The sequence below is a fragment of the Macaca nemestrina genome, chromosome 15, assembly GCF_043159975.1.
Source record: "Macaca nemestrina isolate mMacNem1 chromosome 15, mMacNem.hap1, whole genome shotgun sequence".
NCBI classification, from domain to species: Eukaryota; Metazoa; Chordata; class Mammalia; order Primates; family Cercopithecidae; genus Macaca; species Macaca nemestrina.
In genome coordinates this window covers 109517674-109535406 of record NC_092139.1, presented here as the reverse complement: position 1 = coordinate 109535406, position 17733 = coordinate 109517674, and the positions used below count along the sequence as shown (strand labels likewise).

Sequence of the window (17733 nt, the reverse complement as noted above, 5' to 3'; positions counted from 1 at the left end):
CCTACTTGAAAATCTTCAACAATTCCTCCCTATATTCCATAAAACACCTTGCATCTACAGTACAATTAGCTCCACCTCACCTCTCAGACCTCATCTTCTTTTTTTTTTTTTTTTTGAGACAGAGTCTCGCTCTGTCGCCCAAGCTGGAGTGCAGTGGCCGGATCTCAGCTCACTGCAAGCTCCGCCGCCCGAGTTTACACCATTCTCCTGCCTCAGCCTCCCGAGTAGCTGGGACTACAGGCGCCCGCCACCTCGCCTGGCTAAGTTTTTCTATTTTTAGTAGAGACGGGGTTTCACTGTGTTACCCAGGATGGTCTCGATCTCCTGACCTCGTGATCCGCCCGTCTCGGCCTCCCAAAGTGCTGGGATTACAGGCTTGAGCCACCGCGCCCGGCCTCAGACCTCATCTTCTACTGTTTCCTCACACACACTATATTCCAAGAAATCTCTAGTAATCTTTTATTTCTAAAGGCAGCTTGTTCTAACTCCTCCCACATACTTGTCAGGTTGCTCCTGCCACCCATCTATTTGGACCCAGCAAAAAGGTCACCTCCATGACTGTGCCTTTCCTGATCCCAGTGGAAGAGGATCCCACCTTGCTGCCCTTCCAGAAGATCTGTTGTGTAACAGTGCATGAGGCCCTTTCTCAAACTAGAGATATATAACACAAAATGAAATGGTAGACTTATTATATTATGGGAAACCTGGGGGCCTGGGACAATACAACATTCTGCAGTAGACAAGACACCAGAGATCAACTAGCACACATGCTTTATTGGGTGCCTATAGTATGTTTTTTTCTAAAATTGAGCCAAAATACAAACATCTGGGGTTTATTTATTTATTTATTTATTTTTTGGAGACAGAGTCTCGCTCTTGTTGCCCAGGCTGGAATGCAATGGCGCGATCTCAGCTCACTGCAAACTCCGCCTCCCGGGTTCAAGCAATTCTCCTGCCTCAGCCTCCCAAGTAGCTGGGATTACAGGCATGAGCCACCACACCCGGCTAATTTTGTATTTTTAGCAGAGATAGGGTTTCTCCATGTTGGTCAGGCTGGTCTTAAACTCCCAACCTTGGGCGATCCACCCACCTCAGCCTCCCAAAGTGCTGGGACTACAGGCATGAGCCACCGTATCCAGCATTTTTTTTTAAGATGGAGTCTCATTCTGTTGCCTAGGCTGGAGTACAGTGGCATGATCTCAGCTTACTGCAACCTCTGCCTCCCAGGTTCAAGTGATTCTCCTGTCTCTGCCTCCCGAGTAGCTGGGACTATAGGCGTGCACCACCACGCCCGGCTAATTTTTGTATTTTTAGTACAGATGAGGTTTCACCATATTGGCCAGGTTGGTCTTGAACTCCTGACCTCATGATCCACACACCTCAGCCTCCCAAAGTTCTGGGATTACAGGTGTGAGCCACTGTGCCCAGCCAAAAATCTGGATATTTCGAATAAAAATCCAGACTTGGGCATCTCTTGAAAAAGAGACACTGATACCTCTCTTCCAAGAAGCCTCCCTGGACTTCCGAATCTAAGTGGGCTAGCCCAGTCACACTCTATAATATGGTCCAATTTTATTTTTTTCACAGTGCCCTGCCAAAACTGTTCATTTATTTTACTCAACTTGTATTTCCTCCATCAAGAATGTAAGCTTCCTAAGAGAGAAGACACATCATCTGTCTTGCCCAAGTTATCCTTTGTCCATCACAGGAATATTTAGAAGCCACTCAACAGATGTATTGAATGAGTGAATGAATGTGGCCTCCCTGAGCCCATATCCTTGAAGGGTACCAATGGACTGGAACACAGCAGACATTGTGGAATGGATCCTTGCCTGCCTGCACCTCCTGGAAGCTCTCTTAGGTTGCATCTACCCCTTATCCCCACCATACACATACAAAGGAAATAAATGTACTCACCCTGCCTCTCCCTTTCCTCACCTGACTATAGCTCCTAGAAGCACCCAGGCTGGCTATCCTTGATCTAATCCAACTCCAAACCATGTCCAGGACAATTAGTATCCTGTCCAGCCCAAGATCACTGGATCACTCAGGAATTCCACAAATATTTAATGAGCACTATGTGCCAGGCACTGTCTTAGGTGCAAAGAATTCAGTGGGAATGAAACGAAGGTCCCTGCCTCATGGAGCTAACATTCAATAAGGGGAACACAGGGGTGAGAATCAAGGGCTAATTTTATCTTCAGACCACTGACCTTCAGCCTGCCCAGCTCTTTTTGTCCTCCAAGGCCCAGGTCAAGAGCTACCTCTTTGGTGTGGTCTTCCTGGTAAGCCAGACTTTACCAGGCTACCCTCACTGCTGACTTTCACTTGTTGCCCTGTGCAATTTTAAGCTGTTCTATACTGGTACTAGAGTTTCTCATCTCAAGCTCCATGAAGCCATAACATTCTATGGTATCTTTCATGATTCCTTACAGCTCAGAAACCACAGCCAGCACTTGAATACTTGTTGATCAACTGAAGACATGGAACCACTTTTCCCAAACCTGGCCCCTAGGTCTCCTGTGACAAAACAGCCACACCTCTTCCTTGTGCGGTATATAACTGTATTTTGCGGCAAAACCTTATGCACTGTTATAAACCAGGTCTTCTGGAAGGACAGAGAAGTGGAATCATCTTCCACTGGGATCAAACCTAAAGGACCTGTGAAACCACTGAACCACTGTGGTAGTTTCCAGAGGGTGGTAGTTTCCATTTTATTCAGAAATCCATGGGGATAAAGACAGTATTAACCAATAGGTAATTTAAACTCATTACAAATTAAGACAGGGTTGGGTACAGAGGCTCATGCCGGTAATCTCAGTACTTTGGGAGGCCAAGACAGGAGGACTGCATGTGCCTGGAAGTTCAAGACTAGCCTGGGCAACACAGTGAGACCGGCTCTACGAAATATATATATATATATATGTGTATATATATATAAATTAGCTGGGCATGGTGGCACATGCCTTAGTCCTAACTAGTCGGGAAGCTGATCTGGAAGGATTGCTTAAGCTTAAGAGTTCAAGGTTTCAGTGAGCCTTGTGCCACTGCACTCCAGCCTGGGCAACAGCCAGACACTGTCTCTAAAAAAAAATTAGGTGGCTCAGCCAGGCACGGTGGCTCATGCCTGTAGTCCCACCACTTTGGGAGGCCAAGACAAGCGGATCACCTGAGGTTGGGAGTTCAAGACCAGCCTGATCAACATGGAGAAACCCTGTCTCTACTAAAAATACAAAATTAGCCAGGTATAGTGGCGCATGACTATAATCCCAGCTACTAGGGAGGCTGAGACAGGAGAATCACTTGAACCCAGGAGGCGGAGGTTGAGGAGAGCCAAGATCGCACCATTACACTCCAGCCTGGGCAACAAGAGTGAAACTCCGTCACAAAAAACAAAAACAAAAAAACAAATCAGGTGGCTCACACCTGTAATCCTAGCACTTTAGGAGGCCGAGGCAGGAGGATCATTTGAGCCCAAGAATAGACCTCACCTCTACAAAATTCAAAAAATTTGCTGGGCGTGGTGGTATGCGTCTCTGGTCCCAGCTACTTGGGAGGCTGAGGTGGGAGGATCGCTTGAGCCCAGAAGGTCAAGGCTGCAGTGAGCTGTGATTGTGCCACTGCATTCCAGCCTGGGTGACAGAATGAGACCCTGTCTCAAAAAATAACTAAATAAAAAGTAAAATTTAAAAGTTAGATAAATAAAATAAGACAAGTAGGAACTGATCATGGAATAGGAATGCAAAATGCATATGAATTTCTTTCTGTGCCCTTGTGGGTAGGCAGCTATAGACATACAGTACTTTCTACTGGCTCTGTAATCTTCAGTAAATTAATGAACCACCCTGGGACTCACTTTCAGGTTCTGTGAGAGGGAGATGACTAGTATAACAGTTCTCTCTACCTGACAGGGTTGTTATGAGGATTGAGAACATTAACATGTATAAGTGTTTAACACCGTCTGGCACATAAGTTCTCAAAACATGTTAGCTGCCCTTGCTATATTCCCAACCCCCACCTACCCCACCCCCCATTTGTTAACCCATTTCTGTATTTAGGAGCACTTAGTAAAGAGTCTGTGGTTAGAACTGGGGCTTCAATTAAGGGTCTTACCACACTGCCCACATGACCAAAATGGAAAGCAAGGACAAACGAAGGGGAGAAATATTACAAAAGCAAAATGGGAAAATGGCAAACAGATTCTTTTCAATTAGCTGCTGCATTTATCTCTTCCCCCAAAAGAGAATCTTCTGCTGCTTCTGTTTCTTCATCTGCACAATGGGGATGTAGCCATCATACATGCCTGCAAGGCTGTAGTGAGATCCTGTACATGAAATCATGCTGAAAACTGAAAAGTACAATGCACCTGTGTTTCTGCCTAAGCTCTCTAAGGTGAGTGGCCTTAGATAAGTCAACATCTCCTGGCCTCAGCTTCTTTAATTACCGTATTAAAATAGGGGTAATAAGAATATCTCACAGGATTGTTGTGAGGAAGAAGTGAAATAATACAAAGTATTTTGGGGCCTAGAACATAAGAGTGCAATTATCGAGTTAGTAAGATTACTAGCCTAGTCAACTGGACTCTTTCCTGAAAGGAGGGGTATGGAAAAACCAATACTGGCCCAGGAACTGCAAGAACTAGGCTCTAACCAGCCGGGTGACCTTGAGCAAGCCGCTGACCCCTCTCTAAATCGTGGTTCCCGTGGTCGCAAAATGAGTATTTTAAGAGAGGATCCCTGGGCTCCTACCAGCTCTTCCACTCCGCTGTTAAGGCGCCGGAACAAAGGCCACCCGCTCCCCAGCCCGTACCCGAGGGGCCACAACTCAAAATTCCTTCTGCTCAATTCCCTTTGCAGCGTGACAGCAGGAGCGCTCGGCTCTCCATCCCGGAGAGATGTGTCCACATGCCGCCGCCACTGCTCTCTTCATCAGCAACTTGCTTCTGCAGTCGCTGCCCAAAGTTTCGCGGAGCACCCGGCGACCTGGCCGTCGATCAATCCCGAGAAGCCCAGGGATTCGGGGCGCCGAGACTGGGGGCTGGGCCCCGGGAATCCCAAAGCCGCCCCCGCGTCCGGGCAGGGAGTGACAGGTGCGACGCACGGTCGCGGGCGGCGGGAGAGCGGACCACGCAAAGCGCGTGTGGGCGCGCGAGGGAGGCGGCAGCCACGCGCTCTCCTTAGGCCGCTCCCTGAGACGCCCCCGCGACGTCCCTGGCCCCGTGCTCTGGAACCCGCGACCCTCGCGCCGCTTTCGGCCCCGCGGCGCCCCAGATCCCACGGCCTCCCGGAGCGGCGCGGCTGGGCAGGGCTCAAGCTCGCAGCGCCGGAAGGGTTGGGGACCGCCGGGGGGACAGTGCGCACTGGGTTCTTCCCGCGCGAGCCGGGGCTGTCTGGGGGTGGGCGCACGCGCACCCGGGCGCGCCGCCGTAACCCCTTCCTCCCCGCGCGGCCCCCGCACTCCCACCCACCCACCAACCACTCACCGTCGATGTCCCCCAGGGTCAGCTCGTCGCCCAGCTCCGTGAGGGTCTCCATGGTCTCCAGACCGCCCAGCTCTCCGCTCTCGTCCATCGCCCGGCTCAGCGCAGAAGCCCCCCTGCCGTCCCGCTCAGGGAGACGCGGGGGCGGTGCCGTCGCCGCCGCCCATGACACCCGACAACCCCCGCCCGGTACCGCCTCACCGGCGGGTGCCACCCGCCGCCATGTTTGCGTTGCGCCCGGGCGCCGCACGAAAAGGGCGGGGCGGGATTCCCCCGCCCCATCCCGCGCCCCCTGCGGCCCCGCCTCCAGGCCGCGCGCCCCCCTGTTTGTTGTCAATGGGACCAGGCTCATCTCAGCCAATGGGCGCGCGAGGCGGCGCGTGGGGTGATGGCGCGTCATCGATCAGCAGCTCAGATTTGCATAGTGAGGTTCCTCCCCTCGCGGCCTCGGAGCGAATGCCCGGAGTAGCCGCCCGGTCATCATCTTAACCTTCTCCGCCTTGTTTAAAGGAGCCGCTGCCTTCTCCGTTGGATCTGCGCCACACGCAAGTCCGTTCACTGGCCTGGGAGTGAAGGGTTAACAGGCCACCCTCCACCTGCGACCGCTGGCCGCCTCCAGCCCTGGCTGGGAGCACATTACGTCATCTTCCCAGCTGCCTCCCCGCGCCCTGACCGCCTGAGAAAACCGGCGGAGTCAAACCTGGCCCCCCGGCGCTCGGGACCGGAGTCCGGGTCATCCAAGTCCCGCTTCTCCCAGCCCCCTTACAAAGGCGGGCACGGAGGCTGACAGGGTTGCGAATTGTCCCAGGGCGGTGAGGATTTTACGTCTTCTGCTTTGCACCCGCCGTGACCTCGCGCTTTCTCCAGTGGTCCTCAATCCCTGGCACCTTGGAACCACTGAGGACCTGAAAACCACGCCAGTGCCCAGGCCCGCCGCCGGCCTCCTGAGAGGGGGGGCCCCGGGCATGAGTTTTTTGAAAAAGTTCCACCAGGATTCTGAAGCGCAGCCCACCCACGAATTTCCACTTCTTGAAGCACCTCACTGCCCCGTCTCGCAGCTGGTCGTGTTGTAAACTTCTAGGAATTTAGCCTAAGAAATAAAAATTACAAGTGCTTAAAGAAATGCTGTAGGCCGGGCGCCGTGGCTCACGCCTGTAATCCCAGCACTTTGGGAGGCCGAGGCGGGCGGATCACTAGGTCAGGAGATCGAAACCATCCTGGCTAACACGGTGAAACCCCGTCTCTACTAAAAATACAAAAAATTAGCCGGGGTGGTGGCGGGCGCCTGTAGTCCCAGCTACTCGGGAGGCTGAGGCAGGAGAATGGCGTGAACCTGGGAGGCGGAGCTTGCAGTGAGCCGAGATCGCCTGGGCAACAGAGTGAGACTCCGTCTCAAAGAAAAAAAGCAGCACTGTAACTAGGAAGAGGTGAGAATAAGGAAATGAATATGTAAATTACATCCACACGATGGAATACTAAGGGATCATTAAAAATTATGCACACAAATGTATATTTATTGGCAAGAAGAGGCGTTCACAATATATTGATAAAAGGGAAAAGTAAGTTTCCTGCCAGTTTGTGAGAGGCAGCTGTTGCTTAGTGATCAATAATTAAGAACACACAGGCTGTGTGGAGGCAGACACGTGGATCCAGTAATTCACTGTGTGTCCTTGGGCTGTTTAATTGTTCTAAGCCTCAGTTTTGTCATCTCTAAAATGGGGATAAAATAGTATCCCTCATAGCTGTGGTTAAGTGAGATTATTTGCACATTCAATTGACAATATTTATTGACCATCTCTGTGGCAGGGAAAAGAATGTGTCCTGCCCTCTGAGAGCTTCCAGTCTAGCAAAACAAACAAACAAACAAACAACAACAACAAAAAAACAGAAATCCCACACCCATATTAAACATAAAAATAAATTACAGATGATGGTACAAGTGATCAAGGAAAGGTAATGGAGGTGATGAAACTAACAAGGGACCTGACTTGTGCTGTCAAGAAGACTGAAGAAGTGACATTTAAGATGAAACCTAAATTATGAGAGAACTGCAGCTGTTACAGCCAAAGGGGAAATGATGGCATGGATAAAGGCCTCGAGGCAGGAGGAGCTCCTGGTAGCCAGCTCTCAGCATAAGCTTTGGCATACAGTAATTGCCTTGCATGCTGCTGTATGGCAATTGAAAAAATAAGAATCTGGCCAGGCATGGTGGCTCACGCCGGTAATCCCAGCACTTTGGGAGGCCGAGGTGGGCAAATCATTTGAGGTCAGGAGTTCGAGATCAGCCTGACCAACATGATGAAACCCCGTCTCTACTAAAAATACAAAAATCAGCTGGGTGTGGTGGCGCATGCCTGTAATCCCAGCTACCCGGTAGGAGAATCACTGGAACCTGGGAGAAAGAGGCTGCAGAATGCTGACATCATGTCACTGCATTCCAGCCTGGGAGACAGAGCAAGACTCTGTCTCAAAAAAAAAAAAAAAAAGAAAGAAAAAGAAAAGAAAAGGCGGGGGGGGGGGGGGAGAGAGAGAAAGAAAGAAAAAGAAGAAAAAATAAGGATCTATGTGCTCACCCGAAGGTTAAAAAGGATGGAAGACCCAACAGCTGGCTGTCAGACATTGTTATAGGAGTAGTGAGATTTGGGGTGAATTTTACTTTCTTTCTGGCATTTCAGTATTGTTTAAATTACCTTTTATAATGAATGTGTATAACTAATGAGAAATAGTGTCTTTTTTTGGGAAAACAAGACAAGATTGTTCTCGTCATTGTACGCACAGGGAGGCTAGTATAGAATACACCAGTCTCACCCCAAAAGACACAGAAAACTAAACCGTGCTCTGGACCCAGCACTGAGCAGGAAGGTGCCACCTTCAACTGTGCTGCCTAGTGGCTCTTGCAAGGCCCCTCACACTAGTGTGTGACTGGTACTCTGGGGGGATTCAGCAACAACTCCCATACAACTCACTCTGGCCCAGGTCACCCCCACAACCCAGAATCTCAGTAACCCCTTCCAGAGGTGGCACACAGCACCTGTTCCCATAGTTCACTGGTGAACCTGCCCAGAGGCTGTGATGCCTGGCCAAGTGGACTGAGGGGGTACAAGTGAAGGTTCAGTAGAAATGGTGGAAGAATAGTGGCTGGACCCGAACCTCAGGAAACATTGGTATTTTCCCTCTGGCCTTGGGTCCCACGTAACTGAACATCTCTTCCAGGTGGTACCTTGCTTTGACTAGCAGGAGGACAAGGGCTGGCTCTGAGATGTAGAGCAGCTTTTGACAAGTCCCTCCTCAGGACCTGAGCTCTTCATCTGAAGAGGGATGGACAGCCGGGCGCGGTGGCTCACACCTATAATCCCAGCACTTTAGGAGGCCGAGGCAGATGGATCATGAGGTCAAGAGATCAAGACCATCCTGGTCACCATGGTGAAACCCCATCTCTACTGAAAATACAAAACTTAGCTGGTCGTAGTGGCAAGCGCCTGTAGTCCTAGCTACTCAGGAGGCTGAGGCAGGATAATCACTTGAACCTGGGAGGTGGAGGTTGCAGTGAGCCGAGATTGCACTACTGCACTCCAGGCTGGCGATAGAGTGAGACTCTGTCTCAAAAAAAAAAAAGAAAGAAAAGGGATGGACGAGACTGGTAAACACTACGTTTCCATATCTACCATGGATTGGGTACCTGCTACGGGTCACAGAAGAGAATTTTATATATGGTTTTTCATTTACTTCCTCTGACCCTTCCTCTTCCCTCAATCTTTCAGGATTCAGTTCAGATATTACTTCCTCTAGGAAACCTTCCAATTGGATTAACCAAAAGTATGTACTCCACTGTTTGACACAGAGATGGGGTTAGAGAGGGAAATAATAAGTTTGGTTTTGGAAACATAAGTGATGAGAATTATCAGGTAGTAACAGGGCAAGTATTCAGCTTTTAAGTCTTAGAGGGTATGGCTGCCCAAGAAGAAAATAGAAACAGCCCCACAAAAACTTCATGCAAATGGAGGCAGGTGAGGAAAGAAGAATCCAGAAGTGACAGCAGGCTCAGGCTTGACAGCAGGGAACTACAACAAGAAGCCTGAGAGAATCACCTCAAGGAGTTGTCAACAGCATCTCTCTGAGGACAGTGACGGGGAGGGGAGGAAGATGTGGGACTGGAATAAGAAGGGCTGTGGACCAGGGAGGTTTTCCCTCCCAGTGGACATCTGGCAATGTCTGGAAACATTTTTGGTTGTCATAACTGGGGGACTGCTACAGGCATCTCATAGGGAGAGGCCAGGGATGCTACTAAAATAGCCTACAATGCACAGGACAGCCCTCCTCACACACACACCCCAAACAATTATCTAGCCCCAAACGTTAATGGTGCCATCGCTGGAAAACGCTGGCTTAAAGGATATCAGGGAGCTCACAGACTCCCTGATGGTTCCAAAGACTGGGCCTAGCAGCTCAGTAGACAGGAGCAATGTCCAAGATCACACTGAGAACACCACTGTTGCCACCACTGGGCATCCCTGGCACTGGTCACTGGACTTGGCACTAGAACCACCCCTTTGCTGCTGCCCCTGGTACCTGTGACCACCAGCACGACTCCCACAGTGGTATATACAGTTGGTAGAGCTATAGTCACGTAACAATCCCAGCTGCAAGAGGCGGCTGGACAAACATGTGTCCTAGGGCCTTTACAGCTGAGGGGGTAGGCTCTGCCTGCAGTAAGACTCAGAAAGTGGACTTCCTGGAGCAAGTGACTATAACAATCAACAGTGGCAGCAAAGGGAAGGAGAGAGGCAGCCAGTGGAGTAGTTCTATTTGTTTCTTTGAAGGTGCCCATTTGAGGGTGGAAAGGACAGGATTAACCAAGATGGAGAGAGGATGAAGGTATTAGAGGGAAGAGCCCAGGAGGAAGGAGGTGCCAGAAGGGGCAGATGAGGAGATAGGTAAGACCAGGCCCCTCTCTTTGGCTCTGATACAGCAGGCAGTCAGTAAATCTATAGGATGAACAAGGAACCATCAGAGAAGGGCACACATCACTGAGAAGTCACTTAAATTCCAGGTTTCATCCTTTCAACCACCGGGCATTCTGAGATGGGGGGGGCCCAAGGATCTGAGTGTGAAGAGCCTGGTTCTGATAACAACAGCTGGCAAGAGACAGCCCAGGCTGGTCCCAAGTTGCCCAGGTCTTGCCACCACACTGGGCTGCCTTCCCTGTTGCTCTGCAGTTGCCCAGCTCTGCTTCAAATTATACAAATCCTGCTAATGACAGAGACCCTAGAAGTTATTCAGTAGAACGAACCTCCAGCCGAAGCTGGACCCACACCTGACTGTTCTGAGGTATCCCTTGACCTCCCTGCCACCCCAAGAAAGCTCAGTCTGCTGCCAAGCAGGCCTGGTTCTTAGAAAGTTTTTTCCCCAGTTAAGGGGAAAGCAAAGCACCTTCTCTGCTAAGTCAGCAACAACAACCACTCTCCAGCATGAAGAGGACAGTGACTGGCCTGGTCCTCCCGGCAGGGAAGAGCTTGTGGGCTGGTCCTGACCCCCAGCTCCAGCTGCTGGCACCAGGACAGGTTAAACAGCTGAGCCAGTGAATCTGACCCTTTCCCACTGATGCAGGAAAATAGGGTCTGGAGGCACGGAACATAAGGCCAATTCACGCTTCAGCTATAACAGGAAATATCCTCCCCATAGGGCATATGCTGTAAATGAATTTGTAAATTTACTTCATCCTCTCCATTTACATAGGGTGTACCTCAGGTAACCAATGGAATCCTCTAGGGGGTATATACTCCCAAAAATTCTGTAAGGGGCCCCTTGAGCCCCTATGCTCAGGCCCTCTCCCACACTGTGGAGTATACTTTCATTCTCAATAAAACCCTTCATTCCTTCCTTGCTTTGTGCATTTGTCCAATTCTTTGTTCAAGACACTAAGAACCTGGACACCCTCCACTGTTAATGCCATGGTCCAGCCCTTTAGTTCACAGACTCTGGTGTCCATGTGGCTGGGGTCACACAACCTGAGAGGGGCAGGGTGGAGATGGAGCTAGGTCTGTTGAGTCAGTCCCACCACACTGCCCTGCCTCCACTGCCCAGTGAGTGGGCCCAGGTGGCTGGTGCAGTTCTGATGGGGAAATTTCTCCAGCACTCCTCCCAGCCCCCACACCCAGCTCTCTTCCAGCTGCTTCTTGTCCCTTTACTTCTGAGTAACTGACGGGTGCAGGATGTTCTGGGCCTTTCCATGAGGCTCAGCTTCCGTAAGGCTCAGCTTCCCTTTGTTGCCACGGCCCCGCAGAGAGGCCAGCCTCAGAGAAACAGGTTAGGGCTGGGCAGGGGATTCAGATACCATCAAATTCATTTTGCCAATGAAGCTGCAGCACAGGGAGGGGAAAGGGTGGGCCAGGGAGAGTCAGCAATCTGAAGGGCTAAGACTCAGATCTAACTTGGGCTCTGTCAGTGGTAGAGGGTTGGGTGTCGAGGGGATCTGGGATGGTTTTCTCTGCTTCTTTAAGAGGCAGATCCTGACTTGGCAAGGTCAAAGAGGCAGAGCTAGAATTCTCACTAAAGCCCTTCCCTCCTCTGCTTGGGAGGGGCATGAGTGTACCCAGGGCCACATGCCCTCTGCATCTTCCCTGCCCTGTGGCCTCCCGAGACGTGAAGCTGTCTGACCCGTGCAGCTTATGGCAGCCATTGCGGAGTATGGCCTCCTGCAGGGCTGCGGCCTGTCCCCCTGCAGCCCCCCACCCACAGGTTGACTGTCTTCCAGCACTGCTGAAGAGAACAAGCTGACTTTCCTGTACTTGCTCAATGACTGTCCCCAGACATCTGAGGACAGAGATCATGTTGCTCCAAGGTCTTCTTGAGCTAAATGTTTCTCAGATCCCAGGACACTTCCAGGTCCCTTCCCAACACCAATCCTTTGTCAAGGGCAGTGCTGGGGTAGGAACAGGAGGCCCAAGCCAAGCCCCTTGCTTCTCTGCCCCGCCAGGGCCTGGCCCCCACCACCGGTGGGGCAGAAACATCCTCCAAGCTGTTTCTACATCCCTGAGCCTTGGTTGCTCCAAAGGGTCCGCTGGCGTTTATTGTGTCTCTGCAGAGGGGCTGGGACCTGTGCCAGGCAGCTCTGTGACACCGTGGGGCCAGCAGCAGGGTGGCACCCTCACCTGTGGCTCGGAACCTACTTCTGCTGCTTCCCCACCAAGAGTGGAAGCCAGCTGGCCAGAGGTTTTCAGCCACCAAAAGAGTCCAGGCAGGCATCGCCCTGCCTCCCCCAGCAGTCTGCACAGGGTCATATTTCCAGTATAAAGTCCTCTGAAGGCCCCTTCAGCAGGAGGCCCCTGAGAGAAAAGCCAGCCATCTGAGGCTCAGTCCCTTCAGCCAGGGCTCAGACCCAGCTCCAGGGGGCTGGGAAAATGTGGCCTCTCCTTCTGGAAGGGGCTGGCTGGTGCTCTCCACCACAACCACATCTCCACCACAACCACATCTCCACCTCTTCTTCCTCCCGACCTGCCTCCTTGTGGCCCCTTGAGCCCTGAGCTGCTCCAGGGCTATAACTCAGACTGGGATCTGGAGATCCTTGGGCCTTTTCGGATCTCTTTCCGCTTCTCCTCTTTCTTCCGGCGTTTCTCTTCTTCTCTCAGGGCCTTCTGGAAAGGGTCAGTGCTGGGAATGAACTGAAGGGAAGAGAAGAGAAGTCTGATTTAGTCTGTGGAGCAAAGAGCCTGCTCTGAGCTAGGCCACCGGCAGGCTGTGGGAATAGGAAGGTTCCCTGGACACAGGCCCTGCCCCAGACATGGAGACAGTGAAATGGGTTTGGCGAGAACTGCTGAGTGTGTGTTGGAAGATACGCAGGAGTTTGCCAAACCAACAGCATGAGGGAAGAGAAAAGTATTCTGGATGCAGGGACAGATGCTGAGGTGGGAACCTACATGGGGCATCTGAGAAACGATACACAGATTCCTCCAGGGTGAGGGGATAGAGTGGGTGAGACCACCACAGACCTGGGAGCCCCACACCTGCTGCACCCTTCAGGAGGAGAGGAGAGAGGTCAGCCAGAGTCACAGATGACAGAGCAAGTAGCGGGGGTGGAGGATAAGGACTTCATTGGCAGCGGGAGATGGCAGGGGGGAGGGGCATTCTTCAACTGCAACCCAGGCCCTTGGCTTTCCTCCCTCTCTCTCCAGACCGTCTCATCTAACTCATAACTTCTATTGGCCTGTGTGGTCAGTTACCCCTCAAACTTGCATCTCCATGTTCAAATGCCTGTCTGAGACCTTCTTTAGGATGTCCCAAATGCACCCTAGACTCAGTATGGTTCCCTCTTCCCAGAGTACCTGTTCTGATGAGCAGCAGGGCAGAAACCGAGGAGCCCCACCTGCACCCGGCATTTCCTCTCCCTCCTTGGGTCCATCACCAAGGCCTGGCTGATTTCAAGCCCTAAATCTCTCTCAAACCCATCCACTTCTTTGTCTCTACTATTGCTGCCCCCATCACCACTCCCGCTTCTCTGCTGGATGACTCTAGGGGCCTCCCAAGGGCTTTCCACATCCCCTTTGGTCCCTCTCAAGTCATTCTCCTCACTGCAGCTGGATCTTTCCTTTTCTTTTTTCTTTTTTTTTTGAGACAGAGTCTTGCTCTGTTGCTCAGGCTGGAGTACAGTGGTGCGATCTTGGCTCACTGTAACCTCTGCCTCCCGGGTTCAACTGATTCTCCTGCCCCAGCCTCCCAAGGAGCTGGGATTATAAGCGCCCACCACCACACCTGGCTGATTTTTGTAATTTTAGTAGAGACAGGGTTTTGCTATGTTGACCAGGTTGGTCTCGAACTCCTGACTTCAGGTGATCCACCCACCTCAGCCTCCCAAAGTGCTGGGATTACAGGCATGAGCCACTGTGCCGGACGGATCTTTTCAGAATGAAAATCTGTTCATGTCACATTCCAGCTTCCACGGCTCTCCATGACTCTCAAGACAAAGTTCTACACAGGTTATCTGCAGGTCTACCCCGGCTGCCTCTCTGTTCCTACCTCATATCCTCCGCCTTTATGTTCTTGGATTCCCTGTACCCTCTCACTTCCAGGCCTTTGCATGTGCTGCGGCCGAGGCCCAGAATGCTCTTTCCAGCACCCACCCTTCTGCCACATTAGCTCGGGCTCAGCTGGTTCACTGCCCTCTAGACCTGCCCTGACTCCCTGAGGGGCTGCTCCTGGTGGTGTGCTGTCTTCGACTTTGCGCTGATTCCTTCTTTCTTGTGCCCATCGCCCTCCCAAACAGCACATTCCATGAGGGTAGGAGGATAGTGTCCTCTGCCACAAGGCCTTAGCACAGAGTCTTCCTGGCTTTTCGAGAGCACTCAATATGTGTTTTTTTCAATGAATGAGCAAGCCACGTTAGAATAGGAAATACAATAGTACAGCAGGTCCTCGAATAATGTGGTTTAGTTCAAGGTCGTGTCATTATAATGTGGATGAGAAAAAAAAAAACAATCGATTCCTGGCTGGGGCCACTGTGTGGAGTCCGCACATTCTCCCCATGTTCTGGTGGGTTTTCTCCGGGTACTCCAATTTCTTCCCACATCCCAAAGATGTGCATGTTGGGTTCACTGGCATGTTTATACCATCCCAGTCTGACTGTGGAGGTGTGTGTGAGTGCACCCTGTGATGGGAGGGCGTCCTGTCCAGGGTTGGTTCCTCCCTTATGCTCTGAGTTGCTGGGAGAGGCTGGACCCTGAAGGGGACTAAATGGATAAATAATTATCTTACTTGTTTTGATCAATCTTTCTTAAATATATGTACAGTTCACATTTATTTCAATGTTTCATATTAAGAGTGTTTTGGTCTTTATTTTGAAGACTAGAGTTGGGCACTGTGGCTCATGCCTATAATCCCAGCATTTTGGGAACCTAAGGTGGGTAGATCACTTGAGGTCAGGAGTTCGAGATCAGCCTGGTCAACATAGCGAAACCTCATCTCTACTAAAAAATATGAAAATTAGTCAGGTGTGGTGGTGAGCGCCTGTATTTCCAGCTACTTTGGACGCTGAGACAGGAGAATCACCTGAACCCAGGAGGTGGGGGTTGCAGTGAGCCGAGATTGTACCACTGCACTCCAGCCTGGATGACAGAGCGAGACTTTGTCTCCAAAAAAAAAAAAAAAAAAATCTGGTAATGGATGGTTTTTTGACCAGAAATATGCTGTAGTAACTTAACTCTTAATTTATATCAATTAGCCTATGGTAAGTTGGTTTGTAATACATAGATTCACTTAAAGTCACAGTTTCCAAGAACCTATGGATGATGTTAAGTGAAGATGTACTTTGCCTACAACTGAGGTAGCTGTGCTGTAAAACACACCCTTTTATTTGTTCTTAGGGCAATAGTGACAAACGTTTGATCTGATCAAAGTAGATACTAAAAACAAACAAATAGCTCCACCTTGTGGAGTAATCTGCCTACCAGGTTAGATTAAGTCATGACTCTGGAAGATGGGGGGATTCACAGAAGTATAGCCCAGAGAAGGTAAGTGAGTCACACAGCATGTGGTAGGCCCAACTAGGACTAGCCTTGCAGGCTGCACACTTCCCAGCCTAGTACGTCCCTACCACACTCTGCTCCTGTCTCTGTGAGTGAATCCTGATCCACTTAAGACAGGGAGCTGGGAGACCCCTTAGGCCCCAGAGACCCCATTCCTCTCTGACTCTGGCTGGGCAAGGGCAAGTCAAGAGATCTTAGCCCCTTCAGTCTCAGCGGGCTCAGCTCAAACTAGCTGGGTCAGAAGAGAAACACACCCATCCTTTCCCCATTCCACCTAGGCCTGGCAGTGCCTACTCATCTTTCGAGTCTACTTTAGATGTCTCCCCAGGAATCTTCCCTGGCCACCCCTGATAGTACCTGACCAGCCTGGCTCAGGTCAGCAGGCTGACGGCCAATACAACATTGTGGTTAAGAGCATGGCTCAAGAGGCAGACCACATGTATTTGAACCTTCATTCCATCACTTACTGGCTGTGAGACCTCAGCTTGATTACTGTACCTCCCTATGCCTCTGCTGTCTTCACTGTTAGGCTAGTTATCAATTTATTTCCTCTCTATTCCAAATTCACTCTTCATCGCCTGCTCTGTGAAAATGCATCTGGCTCCAAGATAGAGCCCCAAACTCCTAAGCTTGGTGTTGAAGGGCCCAGACCCCATGCTACATCTCCAGCCTTATCTCCTTCTGTCTTCAAGCTACCCTGCTCTGCCTGTCCCTGACAACAACCACATCCTCCATAGCCTCAAGCATGCCACTCTGGCCACTGCCTTCTATCTTCTCTAACTCCTTAGCCCTACTATAACCACAAGCAGGCCCTCCGTGCTGCCAGCAATCCAGCCTCATTTCCTGGTCCACTTATCCTCCTGCTCTCCTGCACATACCTTCTCCTCAAGCCTCTGTGCTCCCCTCACTCCCAGACCATGACCTTGCTTTCTATCTCACAGAGAGGATGAAAGCAGCAGGAGACAACCCCCACAGCTCCACCACCACACCCACCAACCCATTTACTTCTGTGCCCACATACTCTGCCTGCCGTCCTGTTCAAGGTTAAGGATCTGCTCTTCTGTACAAGGCCAAGCCTTCCCCCAGCACTACAACTCACCCCTCCTCACCTCCTCCAGATAAGGCTCCAGCAACCTGGCCCCTGGCCTCATCAGTTTCTCCCTCTCTAATGGATCAGTCCCATCCACACAGTGCAAGCCTGCTGTGGTCTCTCCCAAGGACTAACATTTGAAACGACATTGTCCTCCAGCTATTCTCCCATTACACTGCTCTCTTTGAAAAGAAAACTCTTCGAAAGGGCTGTCTAAACTTGCCACGTCCACTTCCTTTCCTCTCATTCTCTGGAAATCAAATCTTTTGTTCCCAGCACCCCGCCCCCCAAAGCAGCTTTTATCAAGATCACCAGTGGCCTCAACATTGCTCGGCCCAGCAGTCGATTCTCAGTCCTCGCCTTCCTTACCTCCCAGCAGCGTCTGACAAGCCGATCGCTCCCTCCCTACTTCCTCTAACGCTTTCCTCGTGTGGCCTCTGGGAAACTCTTGGGGTGGCCACCATCATGCTGAGTGCTCCTTCGGCGGGTTCTTGCTGCTTCCTCCTCAGTCCTTCAACCTCTTATCTCCAGCCCCATCCCACGCCTCAGTCCTCAGACTGCTTTTATACCTGCCCAATGCCCCAGATGACTGTGTCCTGTCTCACGGCTTTTGGTGCCTTCTACATAGGCATGGCTCTCACATTTAC

General features: G+C 51.0%; 2 protein-coding genes across 5 annotated transcripts in view; both read right to left on the bottom strand.

The window, feature by feature from the left end:
• The window catches only part of LOC105464363 (sterol regulatory element binding transcription factor 2), an 83013-nt gene extending 77277 nt beyond the window's left edge, over positions 1 to 5736 (bottom strand). Inside the window, exon 1 of the mRNA XM_011712194.2 lies at positions 5483 to 5736. Coding sequence (XP_011710496.2) covers positions 5483 to 5570 — 88 coding nt within the window. The 5' untranslated portion in view covers positions 5571 to 5736. The remainder of the gene's footprint in view (positions 1 to 5482) is intronic.
• Positions 5737 to 6970: 1234 nt separating this feature from the next.
• Positions 6971 to 17733, bottom strand: part of LOC105464364 (coiled-coil domain containing 134) — a 31958-nt gene continuing 21195 nt past the window's right edge. For all 4 annotated transcript variants that reach the window (XM_011712195.3, XM_071080658.1, XM_011712198.3 and 1 more), the window contains one exon: positions 6971 to 13140. In XM_011712195.3, the coding sequence (XP_011710497.1) occupies positions 13015 to 13140 (126 nt within the window). In that variant the 3' untranslated portion in view covers positions 6971 to 13014. The remainder of the gene's footprint in view (positions 13141 to 17733) is intronic.